This window comes from Pristiophorus japonicus, chromosome 7 (assembly GCF_044704955.1).
Source record: "Pristiophorus japonicus isolate sPriJap1 chromosome 7, sPriJap1.hap1, whole genome shotgun sequence".
Lineage (NCBI taxonomy): Eukaryota > Metazoa > Chordata > Chondrichthyes > Pristiophoridae > Pristiophorus > Pristiophorus japonicus.
Window position 1 is genome coordinate 88,292,699 of NC_091983.1, and position 17,470 is coordinate 88,310,168.

At 44.7% G+C, this 17,470-nt stretch overlaps 1 protein-coding gene and 1 long non-coding RNA gene across 5 annotated transcripts in view; one reads left to right on the plus strand and one right to left on the minus strand.

Moving 5' to 3' along the window:
• Window positions 1-17,470, minus strand: part of LOC139267186 (microtubule-associated protein RP/EB family member 3-like) — a 124,363-nt gene that overhangs the window by 6,817 nt on the left and 100,076 nt on the right. For all 4 annotated transcript variants that reach the window (XM_070885115.1, XM_070885117.1, XM_070885114.1 and 1 more), the window contains one exon: window positions 15,308-15,450. In XM_070885115.1, the coding sequence (XP_070741216.1) occupies window positions 15,308-15,450 (143 nt within the window). The remainder of the gene's footprint in view (window positions 1-15,307; window positions 15,451-17,470) is intronic.
• Window positions 360-13,227, plus strand: LOC139267188 (uncharacterized). The gene is made up of 4 exons (XR_011593852.1): window positions 360-408; window positions 7,883-8,092; window positions 11,209-11,384; window positions 13,168-13,227. It is a non-coding gene; the product is annotated as an uncharacterized lncRNA (long non-coding RNA).

The window sequence follows — 17,470 nt, forward strand, 5'->3', positions numbered from 1 at the left end:
TAGTCTGACTGATTACAGACCGAGGTGTTTAGAGGAAAATTGCAGTATATGGGTAAATGTAAGGAAATGGATAATAGCTTTTTCTCGCATGAGAGAAATATATTTTATGCATACTAATATGTCTCTACTTATCTGTAGAATAACTCCAAGAGGCCTAGTGCTGTGCTTCAACTGCTGTGACCTTAGTTTCTTTATTGTAACTGCAGAGTGCCTTCACTGTATGGTGACCAGCCTTTTATACAGCTCCAGCCGGAGCCTCCCACGTTGCACCCTCTAGTGGTACCAGCATAGTATACATATATGACAATATTCCCCCCGCAAAGTCTTTGATGCGAGTTAGTTACAGGTTGAGGCGATCCGGAACACTGCGCTCCCTGGTTGATCGTCTGAGTGTCACTTCTGGCATGGGTGAGTTGGTTGGGTCACTGCTGTCTTGCAGCACTGTTGGTCTGACTGGACTGTTGGAGATGGTGGGATCATCCTTGTGGTTGGCAGCTAGGTCTGTGTAGGTGGATCGCTGAAGGCAAGGTCCCCTCCCGGTAGTTCCTGGTTACCTATAAATCGCAATTTGGTCTGGTCCAAATGCTTTCTGCATGTTTATCCGTTAAGCAGTTTGACAACAAACACTCTATTCCCCTCCTTGGCTAAAACAGTGCCAGCAACCCATTTGGGGCCATGACCATGATTCAGCACAAACACCGGGTCGTTTACAGTGATGTCGCGTGATACAGCCGCGCGATCATGGTACATGTTTTGCCGATAACGCCTGGTTTCCACCTGATCGCTGAGGTCAGGGTGGACTAAGGAGAGCCTGGTTTTGAGTGCATGTTTCATTAGTAACTCCATAGGGGGGACCCCGGTAAGCGAGTGGGGCTGTGTCCTGTAATTGATCAGCACCCTGGATAGGCGGGTTTGTAAGGAGCCTTCCGTGACGCATTTCAAGCTCTGCTTTATGCTTTGGATTGCCCACTCCGCTTGGTCGTTGGATGCGGGCTTGAACGGGGCAGACCTGACATGCTTGATGCCATTGCGGGTCATGAATTCATTGAATTCCGAGCTGGTGAAACACGGACCATTGTTGCTGACCAGAATGTCGGGCAAGCCATGGGCGGTGAATATGGCCCTGAGACTTTCAATGGTGGCGGTGGGTGTGCTGGATTCCATTATTACACATTTGATCCACTTAGAGTAGGCAGGCGTCCACTACAACGAAGAACATTTTTCCTGGAAAGGGCCCCGCATAATCTATGTGGATCCTGGACCATGGTTTTGAGGGCCAGGACCACAGATTAAGTGGAACCTCCCCAGTGGCATTGCTCAATTGTGAGCAAGTGTTGGAGTTGTGCGCCAAGTCCGAGTCAATGCCGGACCACCAGACGTGGGACCTGCGATAGCCTTCATCATGACTATGCCTGGGTGGACACTGTGTAGGTCGCGTATGAAGGTTGCCGTGTCTTTTTTTGGCAGGATGATGCGGTTGCTCCATAAGAGGCAATCCGATTGGATGGGCATTTCATCTTTACGACGGTGAAACGGCTTTATCTCGTCTTGCATTTCTCTTGGAACCGCTGACCAGCCCCCATTGAGGACGTAACTTTTTACAAGAGATAACACAGGTCGGTCCAGGTCCTGATCTGGCGGGCCGTTATGGGTGACCCTTCACTTTCGAAGACCTCCATGACTAGGCACAGGTCTGCGGGCTGCGTCATTTCCACCCTGGTGGTGGGTAACGGTAGCCAGCTGAGGGCATCGGCGCAATTCTGTGCCTGGCCTGTGGAGGATCGTATAATCGTAGGCCGACCGTGTTAGTGCCCATCTTTTGATTCACGACGCAGCATTGGTGTTTATGCCTTTGCTTTCCGAAAACAGAGAGATTAGGGGCTTGTGGTCGGTTTCTAACTCGAACCAGAGTCCGAACAAATACTGGTGCAGTTTTTTTTACCCCATAGACACAGGCCAAAGCCTCCTTCTCGACCATACTGTAAGGCTCTTTCGGCCTTGGATAGACTTCTAGACGCATATGCAACCCGTTGGAGGTTGCCCGCTACATTTGCTTGCTGTAAAACACATCCGACACCGTACGACGACACGTCACGTGTTAAAACTAGACGTTTACCAGGGTCATACAATACAAGCAACTTGTTCGAACACAGCAAGTTTCTGGCCTTTTTGAAGGCGGCCTCTTGATTTTGACCCCAAACCCAGTTGTCTCCCTTGCGTAGCTGCTTATGCAACGGTTCGAGCAAGGTGCTCAACCCTGGAAGAAAGTTACCGAAATAGTTGAGGAGTCCCAGAAATGAGCGCAGCTCCGTTACATTTCGTGGTCTGGGTGCATTTTTGATGGCCTCCGTCTTCGAGTCTGTGGGCCTGATGCCATCTGCCGCAATCTTCCTCCCCAGGAATTCTACCTCTGGCGCCCGGAAAACACACTTGGATCGTTTCAGCCGGAGTCCGACTCTGTTTCGTCGACTTAAAACCTCTTGCAGGTTGTGCAGGTGTTCGGTGATGTCGTGACCAGTGATTAGGATGTCATCCTGAAATACAACGGTGTGTGGAACCAATTTCAACGACTCTCCATGTTCCTTTGGAAGATGGCTGCAGCCAAGCGGATCCCGAACGGGCACCTATGTTCCAAAAACAGTCCCTTGTGTGTGTTAATGCATGTTAATTTTTTTGACGACTCAGCCAGCTCCTGGGTCATGTAAACGGAGGTTAGATCCAGCTTGGTGAACGCCTTTCCCCCTGCTAATGTTGCAGAGAGATAATCGGCTTTGGGCAGGCGGTACTGGTCCTGTAATGAAACTCGGTTGATCGTTAACCTTGCAGTCGCCGCAGATTCTGACAGTGCCATCGCTCTTTAGTACTGGAACAATTGGGCTGGCCCACTCGTTGAATTTGACTGGTGATATGATTCCCGTGCGTTGGAAGTCTGTCCAATTCGATCTCCACTTTCTCCCTCATCATGTTAGGGACTGCTCGAGCCTTGTGATGAACAGGCCATGCCTCGGGGACAAAGTGGATCTGCACTTTGGCGCCTGCGAAGTTGCCGATGCCTGGTTCAAATAAGGATGGGAACTTGCTCAGCACTTGAGCACAGGAAGCATCGTCCATTGAAGATAGTGCTTTGACGTCTTCCCAGTTCCACCGAATCTTCCCCATCCAGCTTCTGCCAAGCTGCGTTGGCCCGTTGCCTGGTACAACCCACAGTGGCAATTCATGTATCTCTCCATCATAAGATAGTTTTACGTTCGCACTGCCGATAACGGAGATCAGTTCCTTGGTGTAAGTGCGCAGCTTTTTCGGAATCAGGCTCAGCTTGGGTCTTTGTTCTTTGTTGCCCCACAGTCTCTCAAATGCCTTCTGGCTCATAAGTGACTGACTCGCCCCCGTGTCCAACTCCATGGATACAGGAATGCCATTTATCTTGACTTATCATCATCATGGGGGCACTTTTGGTAGTGAAGGTGTGCACCCTGTGCACTGCTTCCTTGGGCTGAGTCGCCTCTGCAGCTTGTCTTTATGATCCTTGCTGGATCGGAAACCTCCTGCCAACTCCTCCGCCATATTTTGAGTCGCGATTCTTCTGCACATTCGCTGTGGATGGCCCTATTGGACGCAGCCTTTGCACACAGTGTCTGAATCGACACAGATGCCCCGCAACGCCAGCATGTTAAACGATTCACATTTACACTCCTTGGCAGACTCTGAGTCGGACTAATTCTTTGATCAACAGTTATTTTCTGCACAGTACTTGCCAGTGAGTTTTGATTCTAGGAAAATCTCAACATTGAGGTCGTGAATGTCTGGCTTAAGGTGATGATCCGCTTCACGTTCTGTCCCAAAAACGTCCCACAACACATTGTTGAGTTCGGCAAATTCGCACAGTTACATGAGCCTTCGAAGGTCTGCGACATATTCCGCTAAGTTCTGGCCTTTGGTGCGGCGATGTGTGTAGAAGCGATACCTGGCCAGCGAAACCCGAGTAAAGGCTTCAGCCTCTGTAAACTTTTCTAAACTACTAACAGCAGCCACCTCTGTGTGTAAGTCTGTGATCTGTACTTGTCGCCAGTTAATATGTCGCTACTTATCTGTAGAATAACTCCATGGGGCCTAGTGCTGTGCTTGAACTGCTGTGACCTTAGTCTCTTTATTGTAACTGCAGAGTGCCCTCACCGCATGGTGACCAGCCTTTTATACAGCTCCTGCCTGGGCCTCCCGCAGTTGCACCCTCTAGTGGTACCAGCATAGTATATACAGAGTATACATATATGACACATACAATGCTGCTCATGGTGGGTAGGAGAATATGCTTTTTTGGAGGCCGATTTATGATACTCAAGCAAGATTGTTCATTTTTTACAATGTCATGAAAATTCTGGAGGTATTTATGGGTTTAAATTATGTAATTATGCTCATATTTTGTGGAAGCTGTAAGTTGATGCTGTTTATTATATGCTTTTATATTTATGCACTGAATTTTGTCTCAAACACCTTTGTACAAAATGTTGGATACACAGGAAAATGATGGGGAAGATATTCCAAACTGTAGATTGGCAAGAATATGTAGCAGTACTAGGCAGTGGAAAGGCATGTGGGTTTGGAGGGTGGTTAAGGAGTCTAGAAGCAGTAAGAGGGAGATGATGCATTAAAATTTTGGCAAGGAGGGTTCCTGAGCAATGGAAGTGGTTTCAGAGTCTGGGAGAGATATGTTGGCAGTGTGGAAATGTTGGGAAGATAGTTCTGGGATGAGAGAGCGAAAGGATCACAATGGCAAGGTGTTGAGAGTACTGGGAGAGGAATGTAGGGGTGGGGACAGCGTGAGGGGAGTTGTGGAACTGGGTGCAGTGTTTTGGGGATTTGAAGCAGTAAGTGGAGGATGGGGTTTGACAGCAGTAAATGGGGTACCGAGCTCCAGGAGCATTAGTAGTTACAGGAAAGGTTGGTATACGCAGTGGGGAGGGGTGCAAAGGTCTAGGACAATTGGAGATGACGGTCATGGTGTGTGGGAGGATTGAGGGTCAGACAATATTTGAGGTGCTGAGAAATGATGGGGCTCAGTAGATGTTGGTAGTATTTTTGAAAGAGGCAGTGAAGGAGAATGAAGTCTGTAAGTCTATGAATTTGCCCTGCTGCAGTTTTAAAAGAGTTGCTTCCCAGCACCAAACTTTTGCTTAATGCTGGCAAATAAATGTTTTCAATTCCTAAAACACAGCTCTTAAAACAAAGGCATGGGAGAATCACACTACCCGAGAAAAGGGCGATAGCCACGTTCTTATTTCAAAAACAGCAAATGCTTGCAATTTTTTTTTAAAAGCCAGTTCTTGAGCCACATCCTGGAACTTGCCGATAGGGATTATCTTGAGGGTAGGTTTGCATGCAGATAGCAAGGTGTTCAGGATGAGAGCAAGAAAAGGGTGCATGGTAGAGGGTGAATGTCTCACTTCTTAATTTTCTCTCCTTGAGTTCTTCATTCTTTCCACTGCTATAGTTCTTTTCTGCCTCTGCCAGTTTGTTTCCTATGCACTTTTGTAGTTTATTTCCTATTGTATTTTCTGCTGTCCTTTTTTAGAATGACACTCTGCTCTGCTGCCCTATTCTCTCTCTTTATTCCAGATCCAACCACTTCTTCATTTTATAGTCTGCATTTTGTCCTTTGTTTTTTCCTCCCACTTGCTGCAACTGAATTACCCCATGATAGTGTGGAGCAGGGATCAAGCTGCCACACAGAAGTGACACAGGTGAAAGCATAGGCTGCTAGAGCCTTAGCCATTAGGCTCGAAAATGATTTAGGTCAGTGTTGCTCAAACTGCGGCCATAGAGACTTTCAGGGGTCAGTGAAATAACGAGTACAGAGCAGGGCTGGCCATACAGGACATGCAGTGCTTGATGCGAGCCGGGAGGTGGGAGCAGTGTGCGGCTGCCACATGCACAGCGCAGTTTGGGCTGACTTTCTCACCTAGGAGGGGAGTGCTGAGAGTGGCATAACGATCGGCAAGTGAATCCGCAGTTTAAAAAAAATTTGTTCATGGGATATGGGCGTCGCTGCCAAAGCCAGCATTTATTGCCCATCCCTAATTGCCCTCGAGGTGGTGGTGGTGAGCCGCCGCCTTGAACCTCTGCAGACTGCGTGGTGAAAATACTCCCAACATCGCTGTTACGGAGGAAGTTCCAGGATTTTGACTCAGCAACTATGAGGGAACAACAATACTGAGCAGGTTATTGGTGAGTAAATGCCACTTGATAGCACTGTTGACAACACCTTCCATTACTTTGCTGACGATTGAAAGTAGACTCATGAGGCGGTAATTGGCCGAATTGGATTTTTCCTTTTTTTTTTGTGTGGACAAGACATACATAGGCAGTTTTCCACACTGTCAGGTAGATGCCAGTGTTGTAGCTGTACTGGAACAGCTTAGCTAGAGGTGCGGCTAGTTCTGGAGCTCAAGTCTTCAGCACGACAGCCGGGATGTTGTCGGGGCCCATAGCCTTTGCTACATCCAGTGCACTCAGCTGTTTCTTGCTATCACGTGGAGTGAATCGAATTGGCTGAAGATTGGCTTCTGTGATGGTGGGGACTCCAGGAGGAGGCAGAGATGGATCATCCACACGGCACTTCTGGCTGAAGATGGTTGCAAATGCTTCAGCCTTGTCTTTTGCACTTGCGTGCTGGGTACCGTCATCATTGAAGATGGGGGTGTTCATGGAGCCTCCTCCTTTCAGTCAGTTGTTGAATTGTCCACCACCATTCACGACTGGATGTGGCAAGACTGCAGATCTTTGATCTGATCCATTGGTTGTGGGATCGTTTCGCTCTGTCTCTAGCATGCTGCTTCCGTTGTTCAGCAGCATGTAGTTCTGTGGTGCAGCTTCCCAGGTTGGCACCACATTTTTAGGTACGCCTGGTGATGCTCCTGGAATGCTCTTCTACACTCCTCATTGAACTAGAGTTGGGTGATGGTAATGGTAGAGTGAGGTTACAGATTGTGGTGGAATACAATTCTGCTGCTGCTGATGGCCCACAGCGCCCCATGGATGCCCAGTTTTGAGCTGCTGGATCTGTTCTGAATCTATCCCATTTAGCACAGTAGTAGTGCCACACAACACGATGGAGGGTGTCCTCAATTTGAAGATGGGACTGTCTCCACAAGAACTGTGCTGTGTTCACTGCTACCATCGACAGATGCATCAGCAACAGGTGGCTTGGTGAGGACGAAGTCAAGTAGGTTTTTCCCTCAGCACCTGCCACAGTCTGGCAGCTATGTCCTTCAGGACTCGGCCAGCTCCGTCAGTAGTGGTGCTACTGAGCCACTCTGTGGTGGACATTGAAGTTCCTGACCCAGAGTACATTCTGTGCTACCCTTGAGTGCTTCTTCCAACTGGTGTTCAATGCAGCTGAGGGCGAGTGGTAGATGGTAATCAGCAGGAGGTTTCCGTGCCCATGTTTGACTTGATGCCATGAGACTTAATGAGGTCTGGAGCCAATGTTGAGGACTCCCAGGGCCACTCCCTCCTGACTGAATACCACTGTGCCATCACCTCTGGTGGGTCTGTCCTGCCGGTGGGACAGGGCATACCCAGGGATGGTGATGGAAGAGTCTGGGACATTGGCTGAAATGTATGATTCTGTGGGTATGACATCAGGCTGTTGCTTTACTAGTCTGTGGGACAACTCTCCCAAATTTGGTACGTCCCCAGATATTAGTGAGGAGGACTTTGCAGGGATGAATGAGCTGGGTGTGCCTTTGTCGTGTCCTAAGTCGGTTCCGAGGTCAATGCTGGGTGGTCTGATTGGTTTTATTCTTATTATTGCTTCTTGCTTGGCTATGACAATCCGGTCATTTCCTGGTCACCATTACTGATACCAGCTTTTTATTGCGAGCAGCGGGAGTCCGGAGATGTCGGAGCGGCCTATAAAGGCCCAGCGTTCGTCGAGGAGGCGGGAGTGCGAACAGTGGGAGTCCGGGGACGTCGGAGCGGCCTATAAAGGCCCAGCATTCATCGAGGAGGCTAGCCGGTGCAGCAGCAGCAGGGAGAGAAGGCAAAGTAGAAAGAAATCAAAAGGTGACGTCACAGCCAAGGGGGTAAGTGATTGGTGAGTAAGTTTTTCTTTTTACTTTTTATTTTCTTTATCAGTAATCTTTTAGCATTGTTGTTGCCAAACTAAGTTAATCTAGGGGTTAAGTCATGGCAGGAGAGCTCGGACACATGTTATGCTCCTCCTGTAATATGTGGGAAGTCAGGGACGCTTCCACTGTCCCTGACGACTACATGTGCGGGAAGTGCATCCACCTGCAGCTCCTGACAGACTGCATTGTGGCACTGGAGCTGTGGGTGGATTTACTCTGGAGCATCCGCGACGCTGAGGATATCGTGAATAGCATGTTTAGTGAGTTGGTCTTACCGCAGGTAAAGGGTACACAGCCAGTTAGGGAATGTGTGAACAACAGGAAGAGCAGTGGAAGGAAGGTAGTGCAGGAATCCCCTGCGGTCACCCCCTGTAAAACAGATACACCGCTTTGGGGTACTGTTGAGGGGGATGACTTATCAGGGGAGGGCAGCAGCAGCCAAGCCCATGGCACCGTGGGTGGCTCTGCTGCACAGGAGGGCAGGAAAAAGAGTGGGAGAGCTATAGTGATAGGGGATTCTATTGTAAGGGGGATAGATAGATGTTTCCGCGGCTGCAACCAAGACTCCAGGATGGTGTGTTGCTTCCCTGGTGCAAGGGTCAAGGATGTCTCGGAGCGGGTGCAGGACATTTTGAAGAGGGCGGGTGAACAGCCAGTACAATGTTACAATATACATTAATGATTCAGATGAAGGAATTGAGTGTAATATCTCCAAATTTGCAGACACCACTACACCGGGTGGCGGTGTGAGCTGTGAGGAGGACGCTAAAAGGCTGCAGGGTGACTTGGACAGGTTAGGTGAGTGGGTAAATGCATGGCAGATGCAGTATAATGTGGATAAATGTGAGGTTATCAACTTTGGGAGCAAAAACACGAAGGCAGAATATTATCTGAATGGTGGCAGATTAGGAAAGGGGGAGGTGCAACGAGACATGGGTGTCATGGTACATCAGTCATTGAAAGTTGACATGCACGTACAGCAGGCGGTGAAGGTGGCAAATGGTATGTTGGCTTTCATAGCTAGGGGATTTGAGTATAAGAGCAGGGAGGTCTTACTGCAGTTGTACAGGGCCTTGATGAGGCCTCACCTGGAATATTGTGTTCAGTTTTGGTCTCCTAATCTGAGGAAGGACGGTCTTGCTATTGAGGGAGTGTAACGAAGGTTCACCAGACTGATTCCCGGGATGGCGGGACTGACATATGAGGAGAGAGTGGATCAACATAAGAACATAAGAATTAGGAACAGGAGTAGGCCATCTAGCCCCTCGAGCCTGCTCCACCACTCAACAAGATCATGGCTGATCTGGCCGTGGACTCAGCTCCACTTACCTGCCCGCTCCCCATAACCCTTAATTCCCTTATTGGTTAAAAATCTATCTATCTGTGATTTGAATACATTCAATGAGCTCGCCTCAACTGCTTCCTTGGGCAGAGATTTCCACAGATTCACAACCCTCTGGGAGAAAAAATTCCTTCTCAACTCGGTTTTAAATTGGCTCCCCGTATTTTGAGGCTGTGCCCCCTAGCTCTAGTCTCCCCGACAAGTGGAAACAACCTCCCTGCCTCTATCTTGTCTATCCCTTTCATTATTTTAAATGTTTCTATAAGATCACCCCTCATCCTTCTGAACTCCAACGAGTAAAGACCCAGTCTACTCAATCGATCATCATAAGGTAACCGCCTCATCTCCAGAATCAGTCTAGTGAAACGTCTCTGTACCCCTCTAAAGCTAGTGTATCCTTCCTTAAGTAAGGTGACCAAAACTGCACGCAGTACTCCAGGTGCGGCCTCACCAATACCCTGTACAGTTGCAGCAGGACTTCCCTGCTTTTGTACTCCATCCCTCTCGCAATGAAGGCCAACATTCCATTTCGCCTTCCTGATTACTGCTGCACCTGCAAATTAACTTTTTGGGATTCATGCACAAGGAACTCAAAAGAGTTTCATGCACAAGGACCCCCAGCATGTTGTAATTTCTCCCCATTCAAATAATATTCCCTTTTACTGTTTTTTTTTCCCCCCAAGGTGGATGACTTCACATTTTCCGACGTTGTATTCCATCTGCCAAACCTTAGCCCATTCGCTTAACCTATCTAAATCTCTTTGCAGCCTCTCTGTGTCCTCTACACAACCTGCTTTCCCACTAATCTTTGTGTCATCTGCAAATTTTGTTACACTACTCTCTGTCCCCTCTTCCAGGTCATCTATGTATATTGTAAACAGTTGTGGTCCCAGCACCGATCCCTGTGGCACACCACTAACCACCGATTTCCAACCCGAAAAGGACCCATTTATCCCGACTCTCTGCTTTCTGTTAGCCAGCCAATTCTCTATCCATGCTAATACATTTCATCTGACTCCACGTACCTTTATCTTCTGCAGTAACCTTTTGTGTGGCACCTTATCGAATGCCTTTTGGAAATCTAAATACACCACATCCATCGGTACACCTCTATCCACCATGCTCGTTATATCCTCAAAGAATTCCAGTAAATTAGTTAAACATGATTTCCCCTTCATGAATCCATGTTGCGTCTGCTTGATTGCACTATTCCTATCTAGATGTCCCGCTATTTCTTTCTTAATGATAGCTTCAAGCATTTTCCCCACTACAGATGTTAAACTGGGCCTTTATACACTGGAGCTTAGAAGGATGAGAGGCGATCTCATAGAAACTTATAAGATTCTGATGGGACTGGACAGGTTTAATACGGGAAGAATGTTCCCGATGATGGGGAAGTCCAGAACCAGGGGACACAGTCTTAGCATAAGGGGTAGGCCATTTAGGACGGAGATAAGGAGAAACTTCTTCACTCAGAGAGTTGTTAACCTGTGGAATTCCCTACCGCAGAGTTGTAATGCCAATTCATTGAATATATTCAAGAGGGAGTTAGATATGGTCCTTACGGCTAAAGGGATCAAGGGTTATGGAGAGAAAGCAGGAAAGGGGTACTGAGGGAATGATCAGTCATGATCTTATTGAATGGTGGTGCAGGCTCGAAGGGCCGAATGGCCTACTCCTGCACCTATTTTCTATGTTTCTATTCCAGACTAATTAATTAATTGAATTTAAATTCCACAGATTTGAACTCAAATCTCTGGATTATAAGTCCAAGCCTCTGGGTTACGAGTCCAGTAACATGACCATTATGCTACAGTTACCAAGGCTGATGATGGGTGCCAAAAAGTTGATCGGTGATAGTGTCAAGGATGGACAGACTGCAGTGAAAAGCAGGCATACCCATCTCACTGCTATTTGTAAGTAAATGCCTATTTTGTAAAAGCATTATTAAAATGCTCTTTACATGCAGCATTTTCATATTATTTGTATTATTATAGTATTATAATATAGTGATTACTAATGCATTTGAAAAGGGGTCCTTCAACCAAAAAAGTTTGAGAACCATTGATTTCGGTGACAGTGCTATCGCCAGATAAGATCTAATGTCATTTTGGTGAAGAGCGTGATGCCCACTCAGGGGTAACCCATCCACTATACATGGCTGATACAGAACAGAAAATAAGCAGGACCAGCTTCACTTAAAAGGATCGCTGGATGAGATCTGACAATATGAAAAATTAATCGATGTGCAAGTTTTTAGCCTTCAGGGTGATCTTAATTGCACTTCTTGCTCCCTCTGCTATGTTCTCAGCCTCAGCTGCTGCAGGCTGATGGTCTGTGATTACCCTGTCTGATTTCCCACTCTCCCAAAATGGCAAGTGCTGGAAATGCAGCTCGCCAATCGAACATGAATGAGGCCCAATCATCAAAATGATTTGGGCCTCTGGCCATCAGGCTGGCCTTGAGACTGCTCTGCTCATTGCAAGTCCGATTCAGACTGAAAACCAAAATTTGGGCCAAGAATGACAGCAGAAAAAAAATACATTAATGACTTAGACTTGGGGGGGGGGGGGGGGGGTAAGAGAACAATTTTGAAATTTGTGGATGAGATGAAACCTGGAAGTGTAGTAAACACTGAGGAAGATAGTAATAGACTTCAAGAGGACAGACAGTCTGCTGGAATGGGTGGACATGTGGCAGATTAATTTTAATGCAGAAAAGTGTGAAGTGATAGATTTTGGTGGGAAGAATGAGGAGAGACCATACATACTAAAATTGTACAATTTTAAAGGTGGTGCAAGAACAGAGACACCTGGGGGTGTTTGTGCACAAATCTTTGAAGGTGGCAGGACAGGTTAACAGGCAGAACAGTTAAGAAATCATATGGGATCCTGGGCTTGAAAATAGAAGCATAGAATACAAAAGTCAGGAAGTTATGCTAAACCTATATAAAAACACCAGTTAAGCCCCAGCTGGAGTATTGTGTTCAATTCTGGACACCACACTTTAGGAACGTCATGAAGGCTTTGGAAAGGGTACTACAATGGTTCTAGGGTCAAGGAATTACAGTTACGTGTTTAGACTGGAGAAGCTCGGGTTAATCTCCTCAGAGCAGAGAAAGCTAAGAGAAGATTTGATAGAGGAGGTTAAAATCATGAAGGGCTTAGATAAGAGTAAATGAAGAGAAACTGTTGCCAATAGCTGAAGAGTTAACAACCAGAGGGCACAGATTTAAGGTGACTGGCAAAAGAAGCAGAGGCAGCATGTGCAAATTTTTTTAATGCAACGAATGGTTAGAATTTGGAATGCACTGCCTGAGGGTGGTGGATACAGATTTAATAGTAGCCTTCAAAAGGAAATTGGATAAATACTTGGAAAAAAAATTGCAGGGATAGGAGGAAAGAGCGGGGGAGTGAGAGTGGGACTAACTGAATTGCTCTTCGAAAGAGCCGCGCATAATTGATTGACCGAATCTCCTACTGTTTATGTAGTCATTCCGTTAATATAGTTTTAATTGGGACTTGAAAACAAATAATTTTTTTTGAAGTTTAAGTGATCAGATTGCTAGAAGGGGTAATTTCAATTGTGATTACTTTAAAGTTAATACAAATAAAAAGAACAAAAAGGAAAATATGAAGATAAAAAGATGGAAATGATGAACAACTTGTTGATGACTCATTTCAACTTCTGTATGTTTAGATAAACACAATGAACCAAAAGGATATTGGATGTCATCACTACAGAGAAACTCAATTGTGCTCATGTTCATATCAGCTTCAAAAGATTATACTTCTTCGCATTATCTGCATTATTTAAAAACTAGAGTGTAGAAGTTAACTTTGTAAAGCACATTGATTATTGATCAGTTAGAATATTTTTTACACTATCAAATTGAAATTTAAGTTTAATAATGCTATGTTAAGATTATCACAACTAATGTTGCACCACTAATTCTGCATGTTGTTTTTTGTCGCACTTATGATTCAGACTTTATTTATACCAATTATTCTTGAAATTGTATCACCGAAATTTTTGACGGCTGAACTTTATGGCTATACTTACATTGATAAAATCTATAAGTATACTGTCTTGGTAATTTAAATAGCTGTACAAAAGGTAGTTGTACAATAAAGTGCATCAGGTCCTTGACACCTTCCAAGTGTGAAAGAGTGAAGAGTAACTCTCCAGTGCTCAATTATACTTACGTTAACTGCTGGCTGTGACAGTTTCTTTATATGAGTCAATATGTAGGGACGATTCTGGGCCACTTTAGACATCACAATATAATCCTAGACGAAACCTAATCTGAATCAATTTCTCCTACAATAGCGCTTTAAACTCCATTGCCCCGTATTGGACAATTTTCAACACTAATGTCTTTTTATACTGCTCACTTCAAGTTCCATGTTATTTTGTATGAAAAGGACAATGGCCCAGATTTTCCGTTTAATAAGGGTGATAGCTTCACCGTTAATTTAAGAGTAAATCAGACAGCAAATTCTGGCGGTTGCACATGCGCAGTTAAACGTAGAATACAGGAAGTTGCTGTCCAAGTTGCCCTGTTCCTCCAGAAGCTTTGCGATAACAGTATTTCGCCGAGAGACTCGGCATTGAGATACATGGAAGAGCATGAAGTTGCAGTACTTGCATGATAGAAACCCAATAAACTCACCAGATAAAGTTAGGGCTTGTCCATCCAATGTAAGTATTTTATTTATTTATTTTTATTTTTTTTTTTAAACGGTGTGATAAGCCTTAATTACTGCCAAACAACCTCTCTGACATTGAAAATTAACTTTTACATGTGGAGTCTCATGCCTTCAGATTTTACTTAATGTTGGAGATTTTAAAGACTGTTTAAAAAAAAATCTTTGTCTCTTATCTTTCTCTCTTAATCCCATTTTTCTTTCCTTCTTTTTATTTTGCTTTTTGCATATTTGTTTTGGGATGTATACTTAATTTCCTACATTTAAAACTGTTATTTACATGAAAATTCAGACTGCTTTATAAGTGTGCATTTTAGACAGAAATGTTGTATCGATTACTGGATTAGCAGAGAAGCTTGGCAAACAAAAAACAATAGAATATAAGTTATATACAGTCACTCATGTATTACAGTACAATTTATGAGTTAGGTTTTTCTTAAATATATAGACGGCAAAGTTGCTTCAGTAGGTTTTGTGGTGCCTTATTTTGGTGTAAGAGACTCAGTACTACAGAGGTTAATAGGCTAATTTAATAACCTGTACCTCATTTTGTAAATAGTAAAGCAACGCATCATGGCTTTGTGAAAAACACTCATTGGGTTCTTTAAAAGTACTGGATGTTTGGGGAGAATGTTCAGCTTTTTCAAGTGTAATTTGTAATCATTTGTCCCCTTTAGAAAATTAAATAAATTAGGAAAAGTTCATGTCAGTACAAATTGTACATTATCTATTGGAATCAGTCGAACGGGATTATTCATTCCAAGCACTCTCAAATCTTGAAAATATAGGTTTGCTGTTATTAGGGATTAAAAAAAAAATCTAAATACATATTTAGCAACAGAGGATAAAAATAATTCACAACATATTGACCAGAGAGCTAGTTTGACAACTGAACCTTGTATGAAGGTCCCACCAAAATAAGGAAAGGTTAGGAAACTTTAACATGAAGCATAACTATCAACCACATCAACATATTCTTTAACCCCATTTTGTTTATTTAGAATTCTAAATTAACATGCTAGAGGCACTTAGTAGCAGGAGTTACTTGTACTGATTATGTGGTCGTCAGGAATATCTTGTGGTTGGTTACCCTTGTAGCACTAAAATGATTAAGTATACCTCACAAAGCCTACCTGCTGGTTCAGCTCTACTATCTGGGCATCTGCATCGGTGGCTCCATTTCTGGTTACGTGTTGTGTTTTCCTCATACCCATTGAGGATGGTACATTTTGTGTTCTTGTCATCTTAGGTGCTGTTGGAGATGTTCTCTGTGGCACTTAAACCGGAATTGACAATAAAGAAATAATTTCAAAACAATTTCAAATTTTAACTTTTGGTATTTTAGTACAGAATACAGACCGATATTCTGGAAAGTAAAACATTTCTCTATCTATGAATCTGATAAAATCATTTTCTGTATTGGTGTGGGTGAGGGAGGAGGAATGGGGCTCAATGTAGTTATATGCTGGAAGGGAAATCCATTTTTAGGCAACCATTCATGTTAAGTCAACTGACAGAACCGGGCCTTCCAAAACGTTAACAAGACATGTTATGTAGTGTTCATCCAGGGCTGTTTTTTTTTAAAAAGTGTTAGCCGTCCAATCAAATGGTCCCCTTACAAATTTGGTTACCAAGGTAATGATAAATGATTTCAATTTTCATAATATGTTGCTTTCCCCCTGACAACATACTTCTTGGCAAAATCTTTTTATCTTCTTGTGTGAGTGACTCCTCAACCTCAGTAACTTACACGTCTCTCCTGATTCGACAGTTTTCCTTTTTTTCCTCTCTCAATCTCACCCTCCACGTAAATGTCAGTACCCACATCCATTGACTTTGTAAGAGACAAGTTGTCATCAGCAAGGTCACATCACTGACAGGGTTTCATCTATCTTTGACTCAACATGCCAACATGGTAAATCTCACCCCATCATTTGGCATTGTTCCCACCCCTTTCAACAGCACCGATTATGCCCTCTCCTTAAAAAAAACCCATCTCAAACTACCAGTCTATCTCTCGCCCTAGCCCACTTTTTCTCTCCAAGGTGGCTGAATGCATGGTTGATACCCAACTAAAAGAACAAACTTGCCTTTATAACTTGCATTTATATAGTGCCTTTATGTGGTAAAACATTCTAATGCGGTCCACAGAAGTGTAATCGGACGAAAATTGACACCGATCCAAAGAAAGACATTTGAACAGATGAGCAAGTGCTTGGTCAGAGAGCTAAGTTTTTAGCAGCAGCTTAAAGGAGAAGAGGTGGAGAGGCGAAGAGGTTTGAGGAACAAATTGCAGAGTTTAAGGCTGCGACAGTTAAAGGCATGGCTGCCGATGCTGGGGCGAAGGAAGTGGGGGATGCATAAGCAGCCAGAGTTGGAAGAGCAGAGTTTTTGGAGGGTTGTAGGGCTATCAGAAGTTAAGAGATAGGAAGGGGGAGACATGGAGGGGATTTGAACACTGAGAATTTTAGAATTGAGACATTGGTGGACTGGGAGTCAATGTAGGTCAGCGAACACAGATGATGGGTGAATGGGGCTTGGTGCAAGTTAGGAGATGGGCAACAGAGTTTTGGATCAGCTCAAATTTACAGAGAGTGGAAGACGGGAGGGCCAGCCAAAAGAACACTGGAATAGTCGAGTCTGGAGGTCACAAAAGCATGGATGAGGGCCGATGGGTTGAAGCAGGGGCAGAGATGGGCGATATTATACAGGTGGAAGTAGCTGCTTGTGATGGAAAAGGTATGTGGTCAGAAGCTCAGCTCCGGGTCAAATATATGAAGGCGAGATTGTGAACAGTCTGGTTCAGCCCGAGACAGTGCCCAGAAAGGGGTATGGCACTGGTGACTAGGGAACAGAATGTGTGGCGAGTGCCGAAGACAATGGCTTCAGCCTTTACAATGTTTAATTCCCTATGTTGTATGATACCTTTCACGATTTCAGGATGCCCCAAGCCCTTCAGAGCCAAAACAGTAGTGCTATTTGGCTGTTGGCACTGATGTAATGTAGAAAGACTTGCATTTATAATAGCACCTTTCATGTCCACCGGACATCCCAAAGTGCTTTTCAGTCAGTGAAGTACTTTTAAAGTGTAGTCACTGTTGTAATGTAGGAAACATGACTGTCAATCTGCACACAGCAAGCTCCCACAAACAGCAGCATGATAATGACCAGCTAATCGTTTTTTTTTAAATGTTGATTGAGGGATAAATATTGGCTAGGACACCGGGAATAACTCCCCTGCACTTCTTCAAAATAGTGCCATGGGATTTTTTTACATCCACCTGAAAGAACAGACG